The sequence below is a fragment of the Primulina tabacum genome, chromosome 4, assembly GCF_025594145.1.
Source record: "Primulina tabacum isolate GXHZ01 chromosome 4, ASM2559414v2, whole genome shotgun sequence".
NCBI classification, from domain to species: Eukaryota; Viridiplantae; Streptophyta; class Magnoliopsida; order Lamiales; family Gesneriaceae; genus Primulina; species Primulina tabacum.
Genome location: NC_134553.1, coordinates 49,154,091 through 49,174,815, shown reverse-complemented (window position 1 = coordinate 49,174,815; position 20,725 = coordinate 49,154,091). Strand labels below are relative to the sequence as shown.

The 20,725-nt window shown below is 34.8% G+C and overlaps 1 protein-coding gene across 2 annotated transcripts; it reads left to right on the top strand.

Annotated features, from left to right (window-relative positions):
* Nucleotides 1-5,443: 5,443 nt before the first annotated feature.
* LOC142543706 (aluminum-activated malate transporter 2-like) lies at nt 5,444-12,507 on the top strand. Of its 2 annotated transcripts, none has more exons than XM_075651111.1 (7): nt 5,444-5,687; nt 5,832-5,972; nt 6,073-6,345; nt 6,521-6,639; nt 6,821-6,964; nt 7,060-7,398; nt 12,448-12,507. In XM_075651111.1, exons 1-7 carry the CDS (start codon nt 5,465-5,467, stop codon nt 12,490-12,492), a joined length of 1,284 nt encoding a protein of 427 aa, XP_075507226.1. In that variant the 5' UTR covers nt 5,444-5,464; the 3' UTR covers nt 12,493-12,507. The 2 variants fall into 2 exon arrangements, with proteins under 2 accessions (XP_075507226.1, XP_075507225.1); XM_075651110.1 differs by lacking the exon at nt 12,448-12,507 and adding an exon at nt 7,702-7,880.
* The last annotated feature ends 8,218 nt before the right edge of the window (nt 12,508-20,725 follow it).

Here is a 20,725-nt window from a genome sequence, read left to right as displayed (position 1 = left end):
TTGATATTTGAACGATTATGAGTGCTCGAGATCTTGAATATTTGCAGACTTTTAAAAGCTTTAAATCATGTTAATATTAAGTCTGAGTCTATATATATATACTTGAAAAAGCTCCAAAGGTCGAAATTTTTTTTAATGATCATCTGTATTAACTCCTGGCGGAATGAGCTTGTCACGTATGCTGCAGTAAATGTTCATTTAATGCTTCTTTGATTTTTGCACATTTATCTCTTTTAGCTTCTAAAAATTTTATTGATTTTTTGACATTTTAGGAAACTTTTTTGTCAATCGGGAGTTGGTAGGATATTGTGCAATGATATTTTAACTGATAACATCGAACAACTTGAGTTGGAGTATCCACCTCGATCTACTAAAGTCTGACCGATTGTAGTGCAGTTAGACTTGAATGGTTTAGATTTGTTCACTTCGCTAATATAACTCGGTCTCGTTAAAAGACAAATGGTCTTCTGAAAATGTCTGTAACTTGAGCTTCTGATATAATGTTGAGCGGCTCGATTTGACCGGAAACTAGAAACCTTTAAATATATAGAAATGACAGTTTGACCCTAAAACAGCTCGATGATATTATTTGTTACTACCAAAACATATGGTAAAAAATATATTCCAACAAGAAGTTTATGAGTTGCCACAAATATATAAATAATAATAATTTCATGTTAGAAATAAACACCCGTAATTTTAATGTTATATGATCGAGTGTTCGTCGTTTTATCAGAAATTATAATTAATAGCAACGGTGAAATTCTAATATTTAAGTTGCCATATGTTAAATTACTTCCAGCAAAGATATTATTGGACCCAACAAATGTCAATTCTCTCCCAACACTCTATGTCATAGGTGATTCTATGCATGTAATCCATTAAACTATTCATGTCAAATAACATTTAGAATGTCCCAACTCTCACTTTTTGGCACAAACCTAATTGAATTACATCATTTAACCAATAGTATATTGGAATGGTGATTTAAAACGTGGAGTCTCCACCATCCACTACTCCTTACAATTCAATATTATTTTAATTATGGCATCTCAATATATACAAGAATATCACTCTCCTAAAGCACACATTTATTTCGATTATTTTTTACGCTTTATATATTTATTTTTTGGGGAAAAAAAAGAAAGAATAAAAGCTTTAAATTTATTTACAGATCCATTATAGAACATTTCCTGTGATTATAAATTTATATCTTAAAGAACTTGGAAAGGTGATCCACTGCATACTTTTTTTAAGTCGTAGTTCTGCCGAGCACTAGTTCAAAATATCATTTCTTAAAAAGAATGCAAAGGACTAGTTTGAGGACAAAAGCATGTTAAATCAGAGCATTTAATTTTCTGAAGATGTTTTCTTTAAAAAATTGAAATAAATTTGAGCTTAGACTAATAATAATAATTAATTAATTTAATTATAATTTTTTTAAATAGTTTAAAATCGAAGACTATAAGTCATATTTTTTTGTTTCAGGTATTTTAAATGTTTTTTTATATAAATTTTATTAACCAAAATAGTATTTTTTAGCAAACAAATATTTTTAAAAATTGTTTCGAAAAGGGTTATGGATTGTTTTAAAAAAACAATAAAAGGAATAAAAAAAAGATACATTTAAGAAATTTATTGGAATTCATACATATTATTTAGTGGAGTATGAGTTCTGTATTAGCTATTTTTAGTTTATCAAACATACATTTTTCTTTCCCAAAAATATATATTATCTGTAAGAATATATATTTTTATTTTTAAAAACAATAAGGATAACAAAATAAAAAATATAGTTTTGAAAAAAAAGACATGAAATATTATTATGACTAGGATCCCTTGACATGCGACCGTGTACGTGTGTGTATATATATATATATATATGTATATTATTGTAATATACAATTTTGGTGATTATTTTTTTGTGTTACTTTTAAATTTACGGCTTTCATAATAAAAAAATATACGTTAGGATCATAATATGATCATATAATTAAAATTCTAAATAAAGGTAAATTAATATCTTAGTAATTTAAAACACGTGGAAATGTGATTATAGACTAACAAATTTACTAAAAATAGATTCGTATAATATTTTTTATTAAATAAAAATAGAGAAATTTTCTAATTTGACATGTGTATGTTTGGTTTTTATATCACGAAATTAAAGTTAGTTACTTTAAATATCTAATCTTAATTATAATATAATTATAAAATAATATAGATTTAATAAGTAAAATAATATTTCATATTAAAATTTAATATGGACGAGGTTGGCATCGTGATATAAACCATTGATTAATAAAAAGAAAATTTCCGTGCTACGGAAAAGCAATGGTATCCCGCTTTCCTTGGAGGGCCCCCTTTCACGTACGAAATTGGATACTGACACACAACCGCATATTCTCCACGAATTTCATTTTTTTAATAACAATATATAATTATTTTGTAAAAAAATATATCGTAAATAAATAAATAAAAGAGCACTTAACATAAAAGTTGATAATCGGTCTCAAAACTCTAAAGTTGCTTGATTCAATGACTAACAGTGATGACAAAATAATTATTCTTGAAATTTAACTAAGCTTAATATTATTTGTTTTATGTCAAGAAAATTAATATTTAATAAATTTTATATAATAAAATTCTTATCCCAAGGCATGATATATAATATAAAACCTTTTGTATTTCATAAATTAAGCTAATTAAATTGTGTAATCTTTTTGGTAAATAATTTTTTTTAAAAAAAAAAAATTTTCCACTTATAATTCTGGTTTCAATCAACATCAGCGAACCCTCCAATTTCAAGAAATTTACTAGTGGATCAGTAAGAACAATATTCTTCCTTCCTACAATATATAAATTAAAAATTTATGCCAAAAGCAACCCAAGGAGTGGCCACCAAATTAGACAATTCTCCCGATGGTTTGATTACAAACTGACAAAATACACAAACGTAAATCTCAGTACAATTTTTTTACCACACATTTTAGGAGACACTCCAGATGAGCAATAGCGAAAGCACCCAAAATCTAATGCATGTGGAGAAGGGTGGGTGGAGGAGTTATAATATCAAATAAGATTGCGTTTGGATTGAGTTTTTTTTTTTTTTTTTTTGATACATGGTTCGTTCAAACAAATCGTAATCTTATCTATATGATCACTAAAGTCTCTTGATCGACTTTCGTGAGACGGTCTCACGAGTCAATTTTATGATACTTTTATATTTTATTTGCGTCGTTTACTTTTTATGTTTTAAATATTAATTATTATTATAAATATATAAGTGGTTGATTCGTCTGAGACTACTAAAAATTAAAATATAGGTTGACTAGTGTTATGTTTACCAGCGTGATGTAGCAGGGAACAGCGAGTCAGGTAAAAACAGATTTTTTTTTTTTTTTTTTTGTTTCATTCATCACGTTAAATTTATGTGAATAAAAAATGTGAAAAACCTTGAGCGGAAGTCCTTAATATAATATGATATTGTCCGACCTAAATTTTGATTTACGCGCAAGTGGCGTAGGCGATATAGGTTGTATTGGCAGGCATAAATAAGATTAACGTTATTCTCCACTCATCCATCCTTGTCTCTTGCATTTTAATTTAATAGTATTTTAGGCTTCCCGTGTATCATAAGAGTATGTCTCTTGTCACACGGTCTCACGAATCTTTATCTGTTAGATGGTCAATCCTACCGATATTCACAATTAAAAATAATACTCTTAGCATAAAAAATAATAATTTTTCATGGATGACCCAAATAAAAGATCTGTCTCAAAAAATACGACCTGTGAGACCGTATCACACAAGTTTTTGCCGTATTATAATATACTATGTGGATATGATTAAACATGGGTTTTTTATGAAATATATTTGTTTCATAAATTAGGTCGGATTAGATATATTTCTCACTAATTGATATGTGATACAGTCTCACCTGAAATTTTTTTGTTTTAAAAATTAATTTTAAGCTTATAACTTTAATATAATATCTAGTTCCCTATATTTACAAAAAGAAAAAAAAAAACAATGAATTCACGTGTGCGGAGAAGAGGCTAAATATTTAATTAACAAGCTTAGGACGTCTTTTCTAAACGTTGAATTTGTCTGTCTTCCATTAGCCATCCCTTTTCTAAATGGACATATCATATATTTTCAATTTTATATATTTACTTTTTTGAAATATTCGTATGTGAAACAAATAACAACTGGCCTTTTGTGATGCTTACTTTTTTCATGAGGTGAGGGTTTGATTATACTATGTCACATAACTTGCCCACAAAAATTTGTGTGAAATCATCGCACGAGTCGTATTTTGTGAAACGGATCTCTTACTTGGGTCATCTATGAAAAAGTATAAATTTTTATGCTAAGAGTTTTACTTTTTATTGTGAATATCGATAGGATTGGACCGTCTCATAAATAAAGATTCGTGAGATCGTCTCACAAAAGATAAACTCTAACTTGCCGGCGTCTCATTTATTCGAGCCATCTAACTATTCGAGAAATTTTTTTTAATCTGTTTGACATAGTTTATAATCTCTTTTAAACAATTTATTATTCGAAGTTTTTTAAAATTTAGAAAAGATATTTAACAGCGCTTATAAACTCTCGTCTACATATATTATATAAATTGATTAACAGTCAATAATAATATTCATTATTATTTTTAATATAATATGCACATGAGTAGGTCTCTTGTGAGACGGTTTCACGAATATTTATTTGTGAGACGGGTCAATCCTACCGATATTCACAATAAAAAGTATTACTTTTAGCATAAAAAATAATATTTTTTCATGGATGACCCAAATAAGAGATATCTCTCACAAAATACGACCCATGAGACCGTCTCACACAAGTTTTTGTCTATGTACATCTTAAAAATAACCATATTTATCGATTTTACAATGTTATGCCTTTTTGGTAATTGTCATAACAACAAGATTTTATAATATCAAGCACATCAACGGATTTGGATCCTCTACTGTGTTAAAAAAATAATAAGTTTTTTTTTATGAGACGATATCACGAATCTATTAATATTTTTTTAATAAGTTGTTTTTTTTATGAGACGATATCACGAATCTATTAATATTTTTTTAAAAAATATTATATTTTTTTCATGAGTGACTGAAATAGAATATATGTCAAACAAAACTGACCCGCGAGAAGTTTCTGTAAGCAAAAAAAATGTATTATCCTCACCACACGACGGGCCTAACAAGAAAAATGTATTAAAATGACATGTATACTCAAAAGTGTTTTGAATTTAATTAAAATAAAATTTTCTAGAATCCAAAAGTAAATTTGTTTGTCGAATAATATTTGACCAAACCAATGGAAGTGACTCTCCACTTGACCAACCACTAGTTATCCCATCTCAAGCTATAAATACAATGGCAATATCACACTCAAGTTCTCCAATGCATTCAAAGAACAAAAAAAAAAAATTTAAAAAATGATAGGCATTGTAAAGGGAGAAAACAAGAATGTATTTCTTTCATTTGTTTCCTCATTTCTTGAGGAAATGAAAACTAAAAGAGTTATCCATAGCATAAAAGTTGCGTTGGCATTGGTTTTGGTTTCTCTTTTGTATTTGCTTAATCCTCTATTCAAGCAAGTGGGAGAAAATGCTATGTGGGCTATTATGACGGTGGTTGTCGTCTTCGAATTTTACACGGGTTTGTTTGTTTGTTTGTTTTTTTTAATTATCATTACAAAAGAAATTTCCAATAACATAGATATTTTTTTAGGGACATGCAGATTAACTGCATTGCCCAATTATATTTGGTGCGTGTTTGAGATATAATTTACATGAATTGCAGGCGCTACGTTAGGCAAAGGGATTAATCGTGGGATTGGAACTGTATTAGGTGGTGGATTGGGCTGTTTGGCTGCTATCTTGGCTGATGAAATTGGAGGGATTGGCAATCATGTCACTGTCGGCCTTTCAATTTTTATCTTTGGTAAGAGAACAAATATACGGCTTTGATAATATATATATATATTTATATATTATCTATCCATCTTTCTCGATTAATAACAACGTGTATAACGTGTGGTCAGCGGCTGGTGCTACATATTGTAGAACAATCCCAAGAATCAAGAGAAGATATGACTACGGAGCCATGATTTTCATCCTCACTTTCAACTTGGTGGTGGTTTCCGGGATCCGGGCGGAGAAGGTGGTGGAGCTGGCCCGTGATCGACTGGCTACAATCGGCATGGGTTTCGCTATATGCATGTTCATCAGTTTGTTTATATTTCCCATCTGGGCGAGTGATGAATTACATTACTCAATGGCGTCAAGGTTTAACAAACTTTCAACAAGTATCCAAGGCAAGTTTAGTAGAATCCAAGTTTTGAGCTCTAAGAAAATAGTCAATCCAAACTCTATTATATGCTTATATAGTTAATTGTGTGGTAAATGGCATATTACAAAAAACATATATATTTATGGTACGAAGGATGATTTGTATGAAATTAAATTTTGTAATAATATTGGTGTACGTAGGATGTTTGGATGAATATTTCACAATTACAAGTGAGAAGGAAAACAAACAAGAAATCGGCGGCGCTTACATCCAAGCTTGCAAGGCAGTTTTGAACTCCAAGTCCAACGATGAAGCATTGGTACGGACTTCACATCACACTCTGAAATTACTTATCTGATTTTTCCCATATTTCACATTTTTATGAAGAGAATCTAATGATATGTTGAACTCGAGCTTGAACTCGAATTATTATGTATGTTCTTTTAACGACTAATAATATTCAATATAGTTGTACACTAATTTTATTTTCTAACATGTAGGCAAATTTTGCCAAATGGGAGCCTTGGCATGGGAAATTTGGATTAAATTATCCATGGACTAAATACTTGGAAATCGGAGAGTATCTAAGAGATCTCGGTGTTCTGGTTCTCTCTTTGCAACAATGTATTCAATCCCCGAAGCAGGTACTTTCAATTTTTTTTTATTACTAAATATATGTAATAAATAATTTAATATTCTTTTCCTAATTTACAAAATCTATTTGGTATTTCCAAATCAGCCAACATCAATGCAAAGGCAAAAAATGAAGGAACCTTGTGAAATTTTGATGATATCCATCGTATTTATATTGAAAGAACTTGGAGAAAGCACTAAGAAAATGGATCGGTGCCAAGCCAAGAATCTGCTATCTCCAAATCTGCAATCTCTGAAACTACAATTTACCCCACAATATCCCTCTTCCAAGATTGGTGGAACCCTTACTTCAGATGAAAATCTTGCTATTGCCAGCTTTAATTTCTTGTTGATGCAAATTGTCGAAAGGGTCGAAATATTAGCCAAAAAAGTGGAAGAACTTGGGGAGTTGGCAGATTTTTCGAGCACCAAATTCGAATGCAAAGTATGACTACATTTCTTGATGTATATATATATATATATATATATATATATATCTGTTAAAAAACGAATTTTTGTGACTCTTACTACTAGAAAATGCGTTAATGTATTAATCGATTTATATAAACTCAATAATATTTTTATAGATTTATGTATATGTATTCAAGAAAATACGAAGTATGCTAGTATTTCCAGATGCAGCAGCTTTTGCAATATTATTCCTGATATAAGAATTCTTAAGACATTCCTAAGAATTAGGACGACTTGTCAAATTTTTTCCATGAGAAATGTGTCTTTTAAGGAAGAGTGCATAGAAAAGTTCATTCCAAGAGACGAGAACACCAGTCAGCCACCAGTGGCTGCAGTCTTGGCGACGAAGAGGAGCCGGTCCTGCATTAGGCCCTAAGTAATACAAATAAAAGAGTGACCATCTTTTCTTCGATTATATTCAATAAATCTATTTTATTCATCCTCTGATACTGTAGTAAGACCTCAATCGATATATTGAACTCAATGTATGTTTTGCATGTCAATGACAACCACCTTAGATCTGGTGGTCTTCTCATTGTTCCACCACTGTTAAAAACCGACAAATTAGCACCCTTCTACTGCACGGAGCTCCAATCTGTTGGTCCCACGTGCAGAATTTGAGATAATAAAACCCGAAAATAAAGAATAAATTGGACACCGAGATTTACGTGGAAAACCCCTAAAAATTATTAGGGTAAAAACCACGGACAAGATGAAAAGAATTCCACTATAATATTTTGTGGTGTACAACTCACTCACTGTGTTTCCAAAGAGAACACACACTCTCTTAATACAGGAGAACAAAACACCTCACAAATATTATAGAACTAACCACTCAAATGCTTATAAGATGAGAGAAAAATCGAAGAAGGGATGATTTCAGAATGAAGGGGGGAGCTCTATTTATAGAGCCTTCTGTCAGTGTGAAGACGCGTTAAAAACGCGTCTTCTGAAAACAAAACGAAATTTCCTTCTGCATCACCCACGTTTTTTTTTTCATTCTTTTAATTGGTCCCCCCAACTTAAATGATTGCCGACATTTCTCCCACTTGGAGATTTGATTGAAAATCAAACACATCTCCACACACCCTTTCAATCTTGCCATTCCCTGCTGCTTACGTTTCGGCTAGACCACTTGAGGATCTACACCACTCAAACTTATCAGTGTTCACTGGCTTGGTCAGAAAATCAGCTATGTTGTCCTTCGTATGGATCTTCTGCATATCCATACTTCCTTCTTCTACTACTTCCCGCACAAAGTGAAATTGTACTCCAATGTGTTTCGTCCTGAAATGAAAGGCTGGATTCCTTGCGATGTGCAAGGCACTCTGACTGTCGCAAAACAAAGGAACATTATCTTGTTTGTGCCCGATCTCCTCCAATAACCTTTTAATCCATATTGCCTCCTTGCAAGCTTGAGTAGCTGCCATGTATTCTGCCTCTGTTGTAGATAACGCCACAACTGTCTGCAATTTTGAAACCCAGCTTACTGCTCCCCCTGCAAGTGTAAACACATAACCAGTGGTAGATTTCCTCTTATCAGGATCTCCTGCATAATCTGAATCGACAAAGCCCCTGAGTGTAAAATCCGATCCTCCATAACATAATGCAGCATTCGAGGTACCCTTAATGTATCTAAGGATCCTCTTAACAGTGCTCCAATGCTCTCGTCCAGGATTCGCCATATACCGACTAACTGCTCCCACTGCTTGAGCAATGTCTGGTCTTGTACAGATCATGGCGAACATCAAACTTCCCACTGCTGATGCATACGGTACTCGAGACATCTCCATCCTCTCTGCTTCACTGCTAGGACACATCTCGGAGGATAACTTGAAGTTAACAGGAAGAGGGGTCGATATTGGCTTACTATCTTGCATGTTGAAGCGTTGCAAGACTTTCTTCAAATAATTTTTCTGGGAAAGCCAAATCTTTCTGTTACTTCTGTCTCGGTGAACTTGCATCCCTAGAATCTTGTTTGCTGGTCCCAAGTCCTTCATATCAAATTCTCTAGCCAACTGTGCCTTCAATCCTTGGACTTGATCTTTGTTGGGGCCTGCCACCAACATGTCGTCCACATACAACAGCAAAATAATATAATCATCACCAGACCTCTTGAAATATGTACAAGGGTCTGCACTCAGTCTGTTGTATCCAAGGCTCATGATATAGGAATCAAATCTCTTGTACCAACACCTCGGCGCCTGTTTGAGACCGTACAGAGATTTGTTCAACCTGCAAACCAAGTTCTCTTTGCCTTTTTCCGCAAAACCTTCTGGCTGGAGCATATAGATTTCTTCTTCAAGATCTCCATAAAGAAACGCCGTTTTCACATCTAGCTGTTCTAGATGTAGGTCAAACACTGCACACAATGCCAGCACCACTCTGACTGTTGTAAGCCGAACCACAGGAGAAAATATCTAATTGAAGTCAATGCCTTCTTTCTGAGCATACCCTTTTACCACCAATCTAGCACGATACCGCTCTACTTGGTTATTGCCATCACGCTTGATCTTATAGACCCATCTGTTTCCAATGGCTTTCCTTCCTCGTGGTAGTGTAACAAGATCCCAAGTTTTATTCATGTCTAATGCCTCCAACTCTTCTTGCATTGCTATCATACACAGGGATACATCCGAGCTTTGAGTAGCCTCGTGGAAACTCGATGGCTCACCTGTAACGTCCTAAAAATTTGAAGGTCCGCGTGAGCCACATGCATGCAAGTTATTAAATTTCTTTCGTATTTTATTAAATTGTTTTAAAGCATTAAATGCATCTTTATTCCATGAAATTGTGTAATTCATGATTTATTTAAAGTTCATGCAATCTAGGGTCTTATTTTAAATTATGTGTTTAATTATTTTGTGCATTTTATGTATAATTCATTCATGAAATTTTAAAAGTTCATGCATTAGGGTTTATAGGTGCATTTCACGTTCGATCGAGGATCAGAGTCCGGAGATTTCTCAGGAAAATTATTTTATTACACGATTTGTTTTATATATTAATTTTAAAACATTTTAAGTGTATTTTTCAAAAATGGGATTTTATTTGGGTATTTTTAACCGCAGTGTTTTAGTTTTTACAGTACGCAAAATTTATCGAATCGGGGGACTTTTTAATAGTTCGGTTAATATTTTCAAAATCTTTTCAACACGAAATATTTTTCAGGAGTGCGTTGGGATTTAATGGGCCTACTTTTAGACTTGTTGAGCTTAAATATCGGTTTTAAATCTTTAAAATAATATTAGGGCCCATTAATAGGTTAATTAGTCATTTAATTGTTATATAATGCACCCTTAATCCTAAACCTAGCCACTTTGCACCTCTCAGCAGCCGACACCTCCACTCAAAATTTCCTCCCCTTCGGTTTCAGAGAAAGCACCAGCTGAAGGCCACGTTTTTGGCTTCTTGTTGCAAAGAAAAAAATCTCCGGCTCCCTCGAGTCATTCTTGTTCTTCCACGCATCATAAGGCACGCATGTATCATTTATTTCTGCTTCATACACGCCATATATTCGCTGTAAATTTCAGTATTTTATGAAAAGCTTATGATCTATGTCATGCTAATATCTTTGAAGGAACTTTACATGAAAACTTGCATGTTTCATTTTCTTTCTCACGTTTTCTTTCTTTCTACTGATTTCCTGGTGCGAGGGGCCGCGGTTCTTGAGTATCTAGAGGTTGCTGGTGGTGTCAAGTCGCTGGCATGGGGTTTAGAAATCGGCTGGACGTGTACGAGTGGAGAGCCGAGAGTTTGGAGCAAGAGGGGCGATCGGGTCCTACGTTTAGTGTGCAGCCGTTTTATTTTCTTTGAGTTTGGTTTAGTTTAGATGAGTCACTAAGGTTCTAATAGTGTGTCTTGAGGGCTGGACAGGTGGTGCTGTAGGGGAGGACCGATGTGTGAGGGGTTGGGCCATGAGTAGGTTGGTGATTGCTCAAAGGAAGGGTGGCCGAGAAAACCATTTAATACAGCAGGTTTAGCCGTGGGTTAAGGGGCTGATTTTGGGGAGATTAGGGGCTGTTAGAGTGTGTTTTAAGGATGGGTTAAGTTTGGGAAAATTTGGTTTAGTTTCGGTTCAATTCGGGTTAAAACCGGGACCCCGGTCCAAGTTTTGAAACGAATCGGTTAAGTTGTATTATGAGCTCGAGTTTACATCTAGGAATACTTTTAATTATGTTTTGGGATATTTTAAGGAGTTCCGTAAGCTTCGGGTCAATTTTAGAGGTCCAGGGATGAAACGATAATTTTTGGGTTGATAGGGGCAAAATGGTCATTTTGCATCCGGGGTGAGGTTTTGGTCCTGGCAGCGCCCTGAGCACAAATTATGATATTTTTAAATGTTCATGCATCACGTTTATGATTTTTACGAAATTATGATAAATACGGTGCATGCTTGGTTTAAAAGAAAAATTATGTATATGCATACTTTTATTAAGTGATGAATATGATGACTTGTTTTGAAGGAAGTGATTTAGTTGTGACTAACACGATGACACGATGATATGATTGGAGATATCGTGAGGGAAAAGGCCCCAGAGGGAGCTCGTTTACGGGAGAAAGCCCTAGAGGGAGCCCGACGATCGTATTTCCATTGACATGATATGATGACATGATAGGCTCGGGCTCAGTTGACGGGTGAGAGTGTCGCTGATGTCCCCCGCCGCCGGGTACCACGGTTACACGTAGATGGATCCATCGACTGACATGATGACATGATGATACGAAAGTCACAGCTAATGAACGGAATTCAAATTAAGATTTTAACACGTATATGCTGATACGATGATACATGCTATTACCATGTTTTGACATGTCACAGTTACGCATATGATATGATAACATGATGAGACATGTTTTGACACGTTACGATTTTACACGACACGCTTATGGTCATGTTTTTAAGCTCATGAAACGTATTTTGATTATGCTATTTTTCACTGCTGTGTGCTACGTATATGTACTTGTTATTACTGGTACAGGTGTGTTGAGTCATTAGACTCACTAGGCGTGTGTGATGCAGGTGAGCATTTTGGGTAGGAGACAGGAGGTGCTGAATTCTGAGTAGGCAAACCTGGTGCAGTGACACGTCCCGAGGACCACATGTTTTCCGCTTTATGATTTATGAGATATGAGATGATATGAACATTTTTATACGTTGATGATTTTAAGAATTTTTATACGTTTACGTTTATGTTGATTTTGGATGACGTTAGTATTTTTTTAAACTGCGTCATTCTTGTTGGTAAATAGATACGATTATTTTAAATGCAATTTTATAATTGCAAGCAAAAAAAAAATATTTCCGCACTTTTAAAACGAGTAGACGTTTCAGTTGGTATCAGAGCAAGAGTCCTGTATAGGGTTGTGCCACCGTCAGCTTCTGCCGCTCAGTCTTCAAGCCTCAAGTCTGTAAGCCTTTATGATTTAAATGTTTTAAATGTTTTTAATGCTATCACCTGCATGTTTACATGATATATGCTTTACAGTACATGTTTATCTGTCGTTATGTTTTGAGATTATATGTTTCAAAATTTTTATGCATATTACGACATGAGTTGAGAAATTATATGATTTTCTTGCATGCTGGCTTTGTGGTGGAATTTGACATGAATAAGATTTTTGCTATTGGGAATTAGGAGAGGTTAGAAATGATTTGTCTATATTAATTTTTGGTTAGTAGTACTGATGTTCTACTTGTGGGTCATAAGTTAAACTTGACAATTATGAATGCTTTTGGGACTTGTAGATTTTCTAAGAAATTATTGACGGTTCGTGGTTGCTAGTTGAGTTAATTTTTAGGATTCCATGTAAGGGTTAATGATTCGAGACTACGACAATCTTTGGAAGTTTAAAACGTAAAATTTATTTAGGATGCATGCTCTACCTAGCTAGATTTAAGGATTGAATTGTATGAATTGATAATGTTAAGGATCAAATTGTAATAACCAATTATTTGAGGACCTAAGTGCAAAAATGAAATTCTAAGGGACTAATTTCGAATTTAAAGTTTGGGATTTAATTCTGAGTTTCGAGAATTTAAAGGTTTAATGAGGCAAAGATGGAAAATTTTATGGGGACTAGAAATGCAAATTTCGTAGGGTTGTAGGGCCAAAATGGTAATTTTCGAGAATTTTAAGGGCCAAATTGCAAATTCCGAAATTTTAAGGATTAAATTCGAACTTGGAGGAACACTTGGGTTAAATCAATAATTTTTCAAAGTTATGAGAATTGATTTTTGGTTTAATAAACTTAAAATTATTGAACTTTATGTTACGAGAAATCTATAAAGTGGAATTAGGAACGCAAGAACTTATGGATAATTGTTAGACCTCAAAATTAAGGACAAATTGAATAATATTCGAGGAAAGTAAGAATTAATTTTGTAATTTTTATTAAATTTGGGGACTAAGTTAGCAGTAAGTGAGAATCGAATGGTTTAAATGACCGGAATTTTTATGATTTAGATTTAAAGGGATATTTAGAACCTTGAGATATTTGGGTTATAATGTTATAAGAAATGGTAATCAAGGAAATTGTATGATGAATCAATCTTGGGCTCGAAAATATAAGTGTTATGTTGTGGCAAATTAAGAAATTAAAGTGATGACAATTTAAGGTGAAGTTGATAAGTTAGTTAAGTTATAAGAGTAGACATTGAGTTAACAAAATTTTGGGAACTTAAGATCTTAAGAGTTAAATTTATACCTTTGTTGGGGTTAAGTTTTTCTAGAAAGTTGAGTATGATGGATGGTTAGGATTACTTGATAAACGCATGTAAGAATTAGGTAAACACCTTGTCTTGATAATTTTTTTTGGTAAATCATTAAGAAACTTGGGAATGAGTGAATACATGTGTTGGAATTGTTCTATCTAATACTACTTGGGTTGAGTAAGCTTGAATTTCAAGTTTATGAGATAAGTGTTTATACGGAAATTTTGGGTGAAATGAAAACAAAGGGGAATTAGTTGTGTTCAGCATAGGTTACCAATGGACGAATATTACGATTCTCAGCGAGTAAGAAATCTAAAATTTTGATACAGATATTCTAGAATTTTATGGGTTGTAAGTGAAGTTTATTTATTATAATTAGTTCAGCATTAACATGGGATAACTTAGTAAGTTTTATACGCTAGAAGTAATTAAATATTGAGGATACGTAAGTATGCGAAATTCGTTCCAACGAGGAAAGCCAAGAGTCTTAAGCATCAACTAAATTGTAATTGGGAAGAAAATAGTTTAAGCATGTGATTGATGCTAGAAAGGTTTTATTAATTAGGTAGAAGATCGATAGTGTATATTTGGGTTTTATGGATTAACGTTACTCGAATTTAAGATTTGCAACAATTTAATATTTGGGATGTACTTGTAAATAGTAAGTTGCGTAAGTTTGGTGCCGTAAGATAAAGATTCGATTCAAGAATCTTAGGCTAATTTTGTTACGGAGTTGACATAAGGTTTAATTTTTAAGTGTATCACCGATGATAGAAGTTGATCAGTAGAGTTTGGTACTAAGATTTCTTTAGTTGAACAGCATAAATGACAATGTAATAGGTTGATAAACATTATGGGTATAATATAAGAAAAGTAAGACGCAATAAAATTCGGACTGCCATTTCTAATACTGGGAAGTTTGAAAAAAGTTGAAATTCGAGCTATTAGTAGAATAGAACTAAGTCACCATAAGTTGTTTTAAGTTGCGATTCGCAAACGAGAATTTTGGTAGGCAAATTTATTAAGGATTTAGGAGACGTAAGGACAAATTAACGCTTGTTTTATCAGAGTAGCGCAGAGGAAGTGCGAGTTATTGGGATATTAGAATTAAGAGTCTATATATTTTTTTATTTTTTATTTTTGACTATCAAGGATAAGCGAATTTCGGGGACGAAATTCAATTTAAGGGGGGAAGATTGTAACGTCCTAAAAATTTGAAGGTCCGCGTGAGCCACATGCATGCAAGTTATTAAATTTCTTTCGTATTTTATTAAATTGTTTTAAAGCATTAAATGCATCTTTATTCCATGAAATTGTGTAATTCATGATTTATTTAAAGTTCATGCAATCTAGGGTCTTATTTTAAATTATGTGTTTAATTATTTTGTGCATTTTATGTATAATTCATTCATGAAATTTTAAAAGTTCATGCATTAGGGTTTATAGGTGCATTTCACGTTCGATCGAGGATCAGAGTCCGGAGATTTCTCAGGAAAATTATTTTATTACACGATTTGTTTTATATATTAATTTTAAAACATTTTAAGTGTATTTTTCAAAAATGGGATTTTATTTGGGTATTTTTAACCGCAGTGTTTTAGTTTTTACAGTACGCAAAATTTATCGAATCGGGGGACTTTTTAATAGTTCGGTTAATATTTTCAAAATCTTTTCAACACGAAATATTTTTCAGGAGTGCGTTGGGATTTAATGGGCCTAATTTTAGGCTTGTTGAGCTTAAATATCGGTTTTAAATCTTTAAAATAATATTAGGGCCCATTAATAGGTTAATTAGTCATTTAATTGTTATATAATGCACCCTTAATCCTAAACCTAGCCACTTTGCACCTCTCAGCAGCCGACACCTCCACTCAAAATTTCCTCCCCTTCGATTTCAGAGAAAGCACCAGCTGAAGGCCACGTTTTTGGCTTCTTGTTGCAAAGAAAAAAATCTCCGGCTCCCTCGAGTCATTCTTGTTCTTCCACGCATCATAAGGCACGCATGTATCATTTATTTCTGCTTCATACACGCCATATATTCGCTGTAAATTTCAGTATTTTATGAAAAGCTTATGATCTATGTCATGCTAATATCTTTGAAGGAACTTTACATGAAAACTTGCATGTTTCATTTTCTTTCTCACGTTTTCTTTCTTTCTACTGATTTCCTGGTGCGAGGGGCCGCGGTTCTTGAGTATCTAGAGGTTGCTGGTGGTGTCAAGTCGCTGGCATGGGGTTTAGAAATCGGCTGGACGTGTACGAGTGGAGAGCCGAGAGTTTGGAGCAAGAGGGGCGATCGGGTCCTACGTTTAGTGTGCAGCCGTTTTATTTTCTTTGAGTTTGGTTTAGTTTAGATGAGTCACTAAGGTTCTAATAGTGTGTCTTGAGGGCTGGACAGGTGGTGCTGTAGGGGAGGACCGATGTGTGAGGGGTTGGGCCATGAGTAGGTTGGTGATTGCTCAAAGGAAGGGTGGCCGAGAAAACCATTTAATACAGCAGGTTTAGCCGTGGGTTAAGGGGCTGATTTTGGGGAGATTAGGGGCTGTTAGAGTGTGTTTTAAGGATGGGTTAAGTTTGGGAAAATTTGGTTTAGTTTCGGTTCAATTCGGGTTAAAACCGGGACCCCGGTCCAAGTTTTGAAACGAATCGGTTAAGTTGTATTATGAGCTCGAGTTTACGTCTAGGAATACTTTTAATTATGTTTTGGGATATTTTAAGGAGTTCCGTAAGCTTCGGGTCAATTTTAGAGGTCCAGGGATGAAACGATAATTTTTGAGTTGACATGGGCAAAATGGTCATTTTGCATCCGGGGTGAGGTTTTGGTTCTGGCAGCGTCCTGAGCACAAATTATGATATTTTTAAATGTTCATGCATCACGTTTATGATTTTTACGAAATTATGATAAATACGGTGCATGCTTGGTTTAAAAGAAAAATTATGTATATGCATACTTTTATTAAGTGATGAATATGATGACACGTTTTGAAGGAAGTGATTTAGTTGTGACTGACACGATGATATGATTGGAGATATCGTGAGGGAAAAGGCCCCAGAGGGAGCCTGTTTACGGGAGAAAGCCCAGAGGGAGCCCGACGATCGTATTTCCATTGACATGATATGATGACATGATAGGCTCGGGCTCAGTTGACGGGTGAGAGTGTCGCTGATGTCCCCCGCCGTCGGGTACCGCGGTTACACGTAGATGGATCCATCGACTGACATGATGACATGATGATACGAAAGTCACAGCTAATGAACGGAATTCAAATTAAGATTTTAACACGTATATGCTGATACGATGATACATGCTATTACCATGTTTTGACAGGTCACAGTTACGCATATGATATGATAACATGATGAGACATGTTTTGACACGTTACGATTTTACACGACACGCTTATGGTCATGTTTTTAAGCTCATGAAACGTATTCTGATTATGCTATTTTTCACTGCTGTGTGCTACGTATATGTACTTGTTATTACTGGTACAGGTGTGTTGAGTCATTAGACTCACTAGGCGTGTGTGATGCAGGTGAGCATTTTGGGTAGGAGACAGGAGGTGCTGAACTCTGAGTAGGCAAACCTGGTGCAGTGACACGACCCGAGGACCACATGTTTTCCGCTTTATGATTTATGATATATGAGATGATATGAACATTTTTATACGTTGATGATTTTAAGAATTTTTATACGTTTACGTTTATGTTGATTTTGGATGACGTTAGTATTTTTTTAAACTGCGTCATTCTTGTTGGTAAATAAATACGATTATTTTAAATGCAATTTTATAATTGCAAGCAAAAAAAAAAAATATTTCCGCACTTTTAAAACGAGTAGACGTTTCATCACCATCCTCTGATAATAGACAATATGCAATATTGCTTTCAGTGACATAATCTGAAAGCCAACCTGGTGGTCTTCTGTCTCGAGTTGACTGTCTTACATTGGAAATCTCATACTCAACATGTTCTTGTTCTTCGTGCTCTGGTACTGTTTCACAAGAAACTTGACCTTCGTCCGTCTTATTTTCCACCTGAAAAATAGTAGTTTCTGAATTCAGTGTGTCTTTGTCTCCCTTTACTTTATCTTACTCGAAGATAACATCCCTGCTGATGACAAGCTTGTGAACAGTAGGATCCCACAAGCGAAACCCCTTTACTCCATCAGCATAACCCAAGAAGATACATTTTCTGTATTTCGAATCCAACTTTGATCTTTCTTGCTCATTGTACAGAACGTACACCGGACTTCCAAATTTATGCAAATGAGAATAATCTGTCGGCTTCCCGGTCCACATCTCCATCGGAGTCTTCAGATCAATCGCCACTGAAGGAGAACGATTGACAATATAACAAGTGGTTTTGACTGCTTCTGCCCAAAATGACTTTTCTAGACCTGCAGTCCTCAACATAGCTCTTGTTCTGTCTAACAAGGTTATGTTCATCCGCTCCGCCACTCCATTCTGTTGAGGTGTGTAAGTCGTCGTGAATTGTCTCTTGATGCCCTCATGTTGACAATATGCATCAAACTCGTCACTGATATATTCTCCTCCATTGTCAGTCCTCAGACACTTGATTTTCTTTTCAGAATCAAGTTCAACCCGAGCTTTGAAATCTTTGAAGATCTGGAAAACATCTGATTTCTTCTTGATTGGATACACCCAACATCTCCTAGAGAAATCATCAATGAACGAGACAAAGTATCTCGCTCCTCCTAGGGATACAACCGGTGCTTGCCAAACATCCGAATGAATCAGCTCCAATATGCTTTTGCTCCTGGCAGTAGAAGTGTCAAACTTTAATCTGTGTTGTTTATTGGTAACACAGTGCTCACAAAAGGGTAGTGACACTTTTGTAAGTCCCGGCAGCAACTTCCGTTCTGAGAGAATTTTCAACCCTCGTTTTGACATATGCCCGAGCTTTCTATGCCATAACACTGTTAATTCTTCTCCTGAACCAATTGATGCAACAGCTAGTTCTGCCTCTTTGTGTGTTTCTTCCAAAAGTACATACAGATTTGCAGCAACCCTTTCCGCCTTCATAACCACAAGCGCTCCCTTCACAATTTTCATGATCCCGTTCTCGATCCGAGTTTTGCACCCGATATCATCCAATTGCCCTAAGGACAAAAGATTTTTTTTGTCAGTCCCTTCACATGTCGTACCTCCTGTATGGTGCGAATGGTGCCATCAAACATTTTAATTTTGATAGTACCGACCCCAGCGATTTCCAAGGCATGATCATTTCCCATGGATACAGATCCTCCTGAGACTGGTTCATAATGATCAAACCATTCTCTCCGAGACGTCATGTGCCACGTCGCTCCTGAATCCATAATCCATGTATCACAAAATTTGTGCCTTCCTTCTGCAACAGTTGTTGCTTCGCTGAATAATATTTCACCACTGCCTGACGTACTGGCCACATTTCCTTGAGAGCTTTTATCGATACTCGTACACTCTTTCTTGAAGTGCCCTTTACCGCCACATTTAAAGCAATAAATATTTTTCTTCTTACTTCTCGACTTTGATCTACCTCGTCTTTGGCTCCCACTGGAGTCACGGTCCATAAATCTTCCTCTTATCATCGGCAAAGCCTCTGCCTGCTTCGATGTTACCAATCTATCTTCCTTATTCTTGCGCCGACTTTCTTCTCCGAGAACCGCAGTTAAGACATCGTCGAATCTTAGAAAGCCCATAAGAATATTGTTGGTAAGCACTCAAATGTTTATAAGATGAGAGAAAACTCGAAGAATGGATGATTTCAGAATGAAGGGGGAGCTCTATTTATAGAGCCTTCTGTCAGTGTGAAGACGCGTTAAAAATGCGTCTTCTGAAAACAAAACGAAATTTCCTTCTGCATCACCCACGTTTTTTTTTCATTCTTTTAATTGGTCCCCCCAACTTAAATGATTGCCGACACAATCCATTACATCCAGCTTCAACGTCAGTTTCACGTTTTCAGGCACACTAGCCGCACGTCGGCTCTGCAACACCAGAAATGGAGCCCTGTAGTACTCTACTGTGTGCAGTTGAAATCACTAAATTTTAAAACTAAAGAGCTCGAATGCTTCGTGATTGGGCCGTTATTCACTTCATATATTGATGTCTTGTTAGCAATAGCAGACGATAGCATGCAGAGAAGGGACTCCCATTGATTTCTTTCTATAGAATCGCCCACAAACACTAAACTTTGGTTCCGTGGCTTTTCCAACATATTAAGTGCGTTGAATCTGCTCCATTAAAGGAATAACAAACAAAAAATCACTACCTTACAAGGTTCAGTTTCTTGTATCAACTGCTCATAAATAAAGCCTCCACCTTCCAGACCAAAATGCTAGACTGATTTTCTTAGCCCATGTTTCATATTACGCCCTGTGTTTTAAATCACATCATACAAACTCAAGAACATAGTCATTAACATATTCACTTTCACTTGGATTTGCTTTCCAGAAGCCATATTCAGAGCAAATCATTACCTTTAAAGACTCTCTGTCTAACGGGGAAAATTAGACTATTCAAGAATTTTTTTCGTAATCTTATTCAATAGTGAAATATATCAAACATTACAAAATATTATGGCA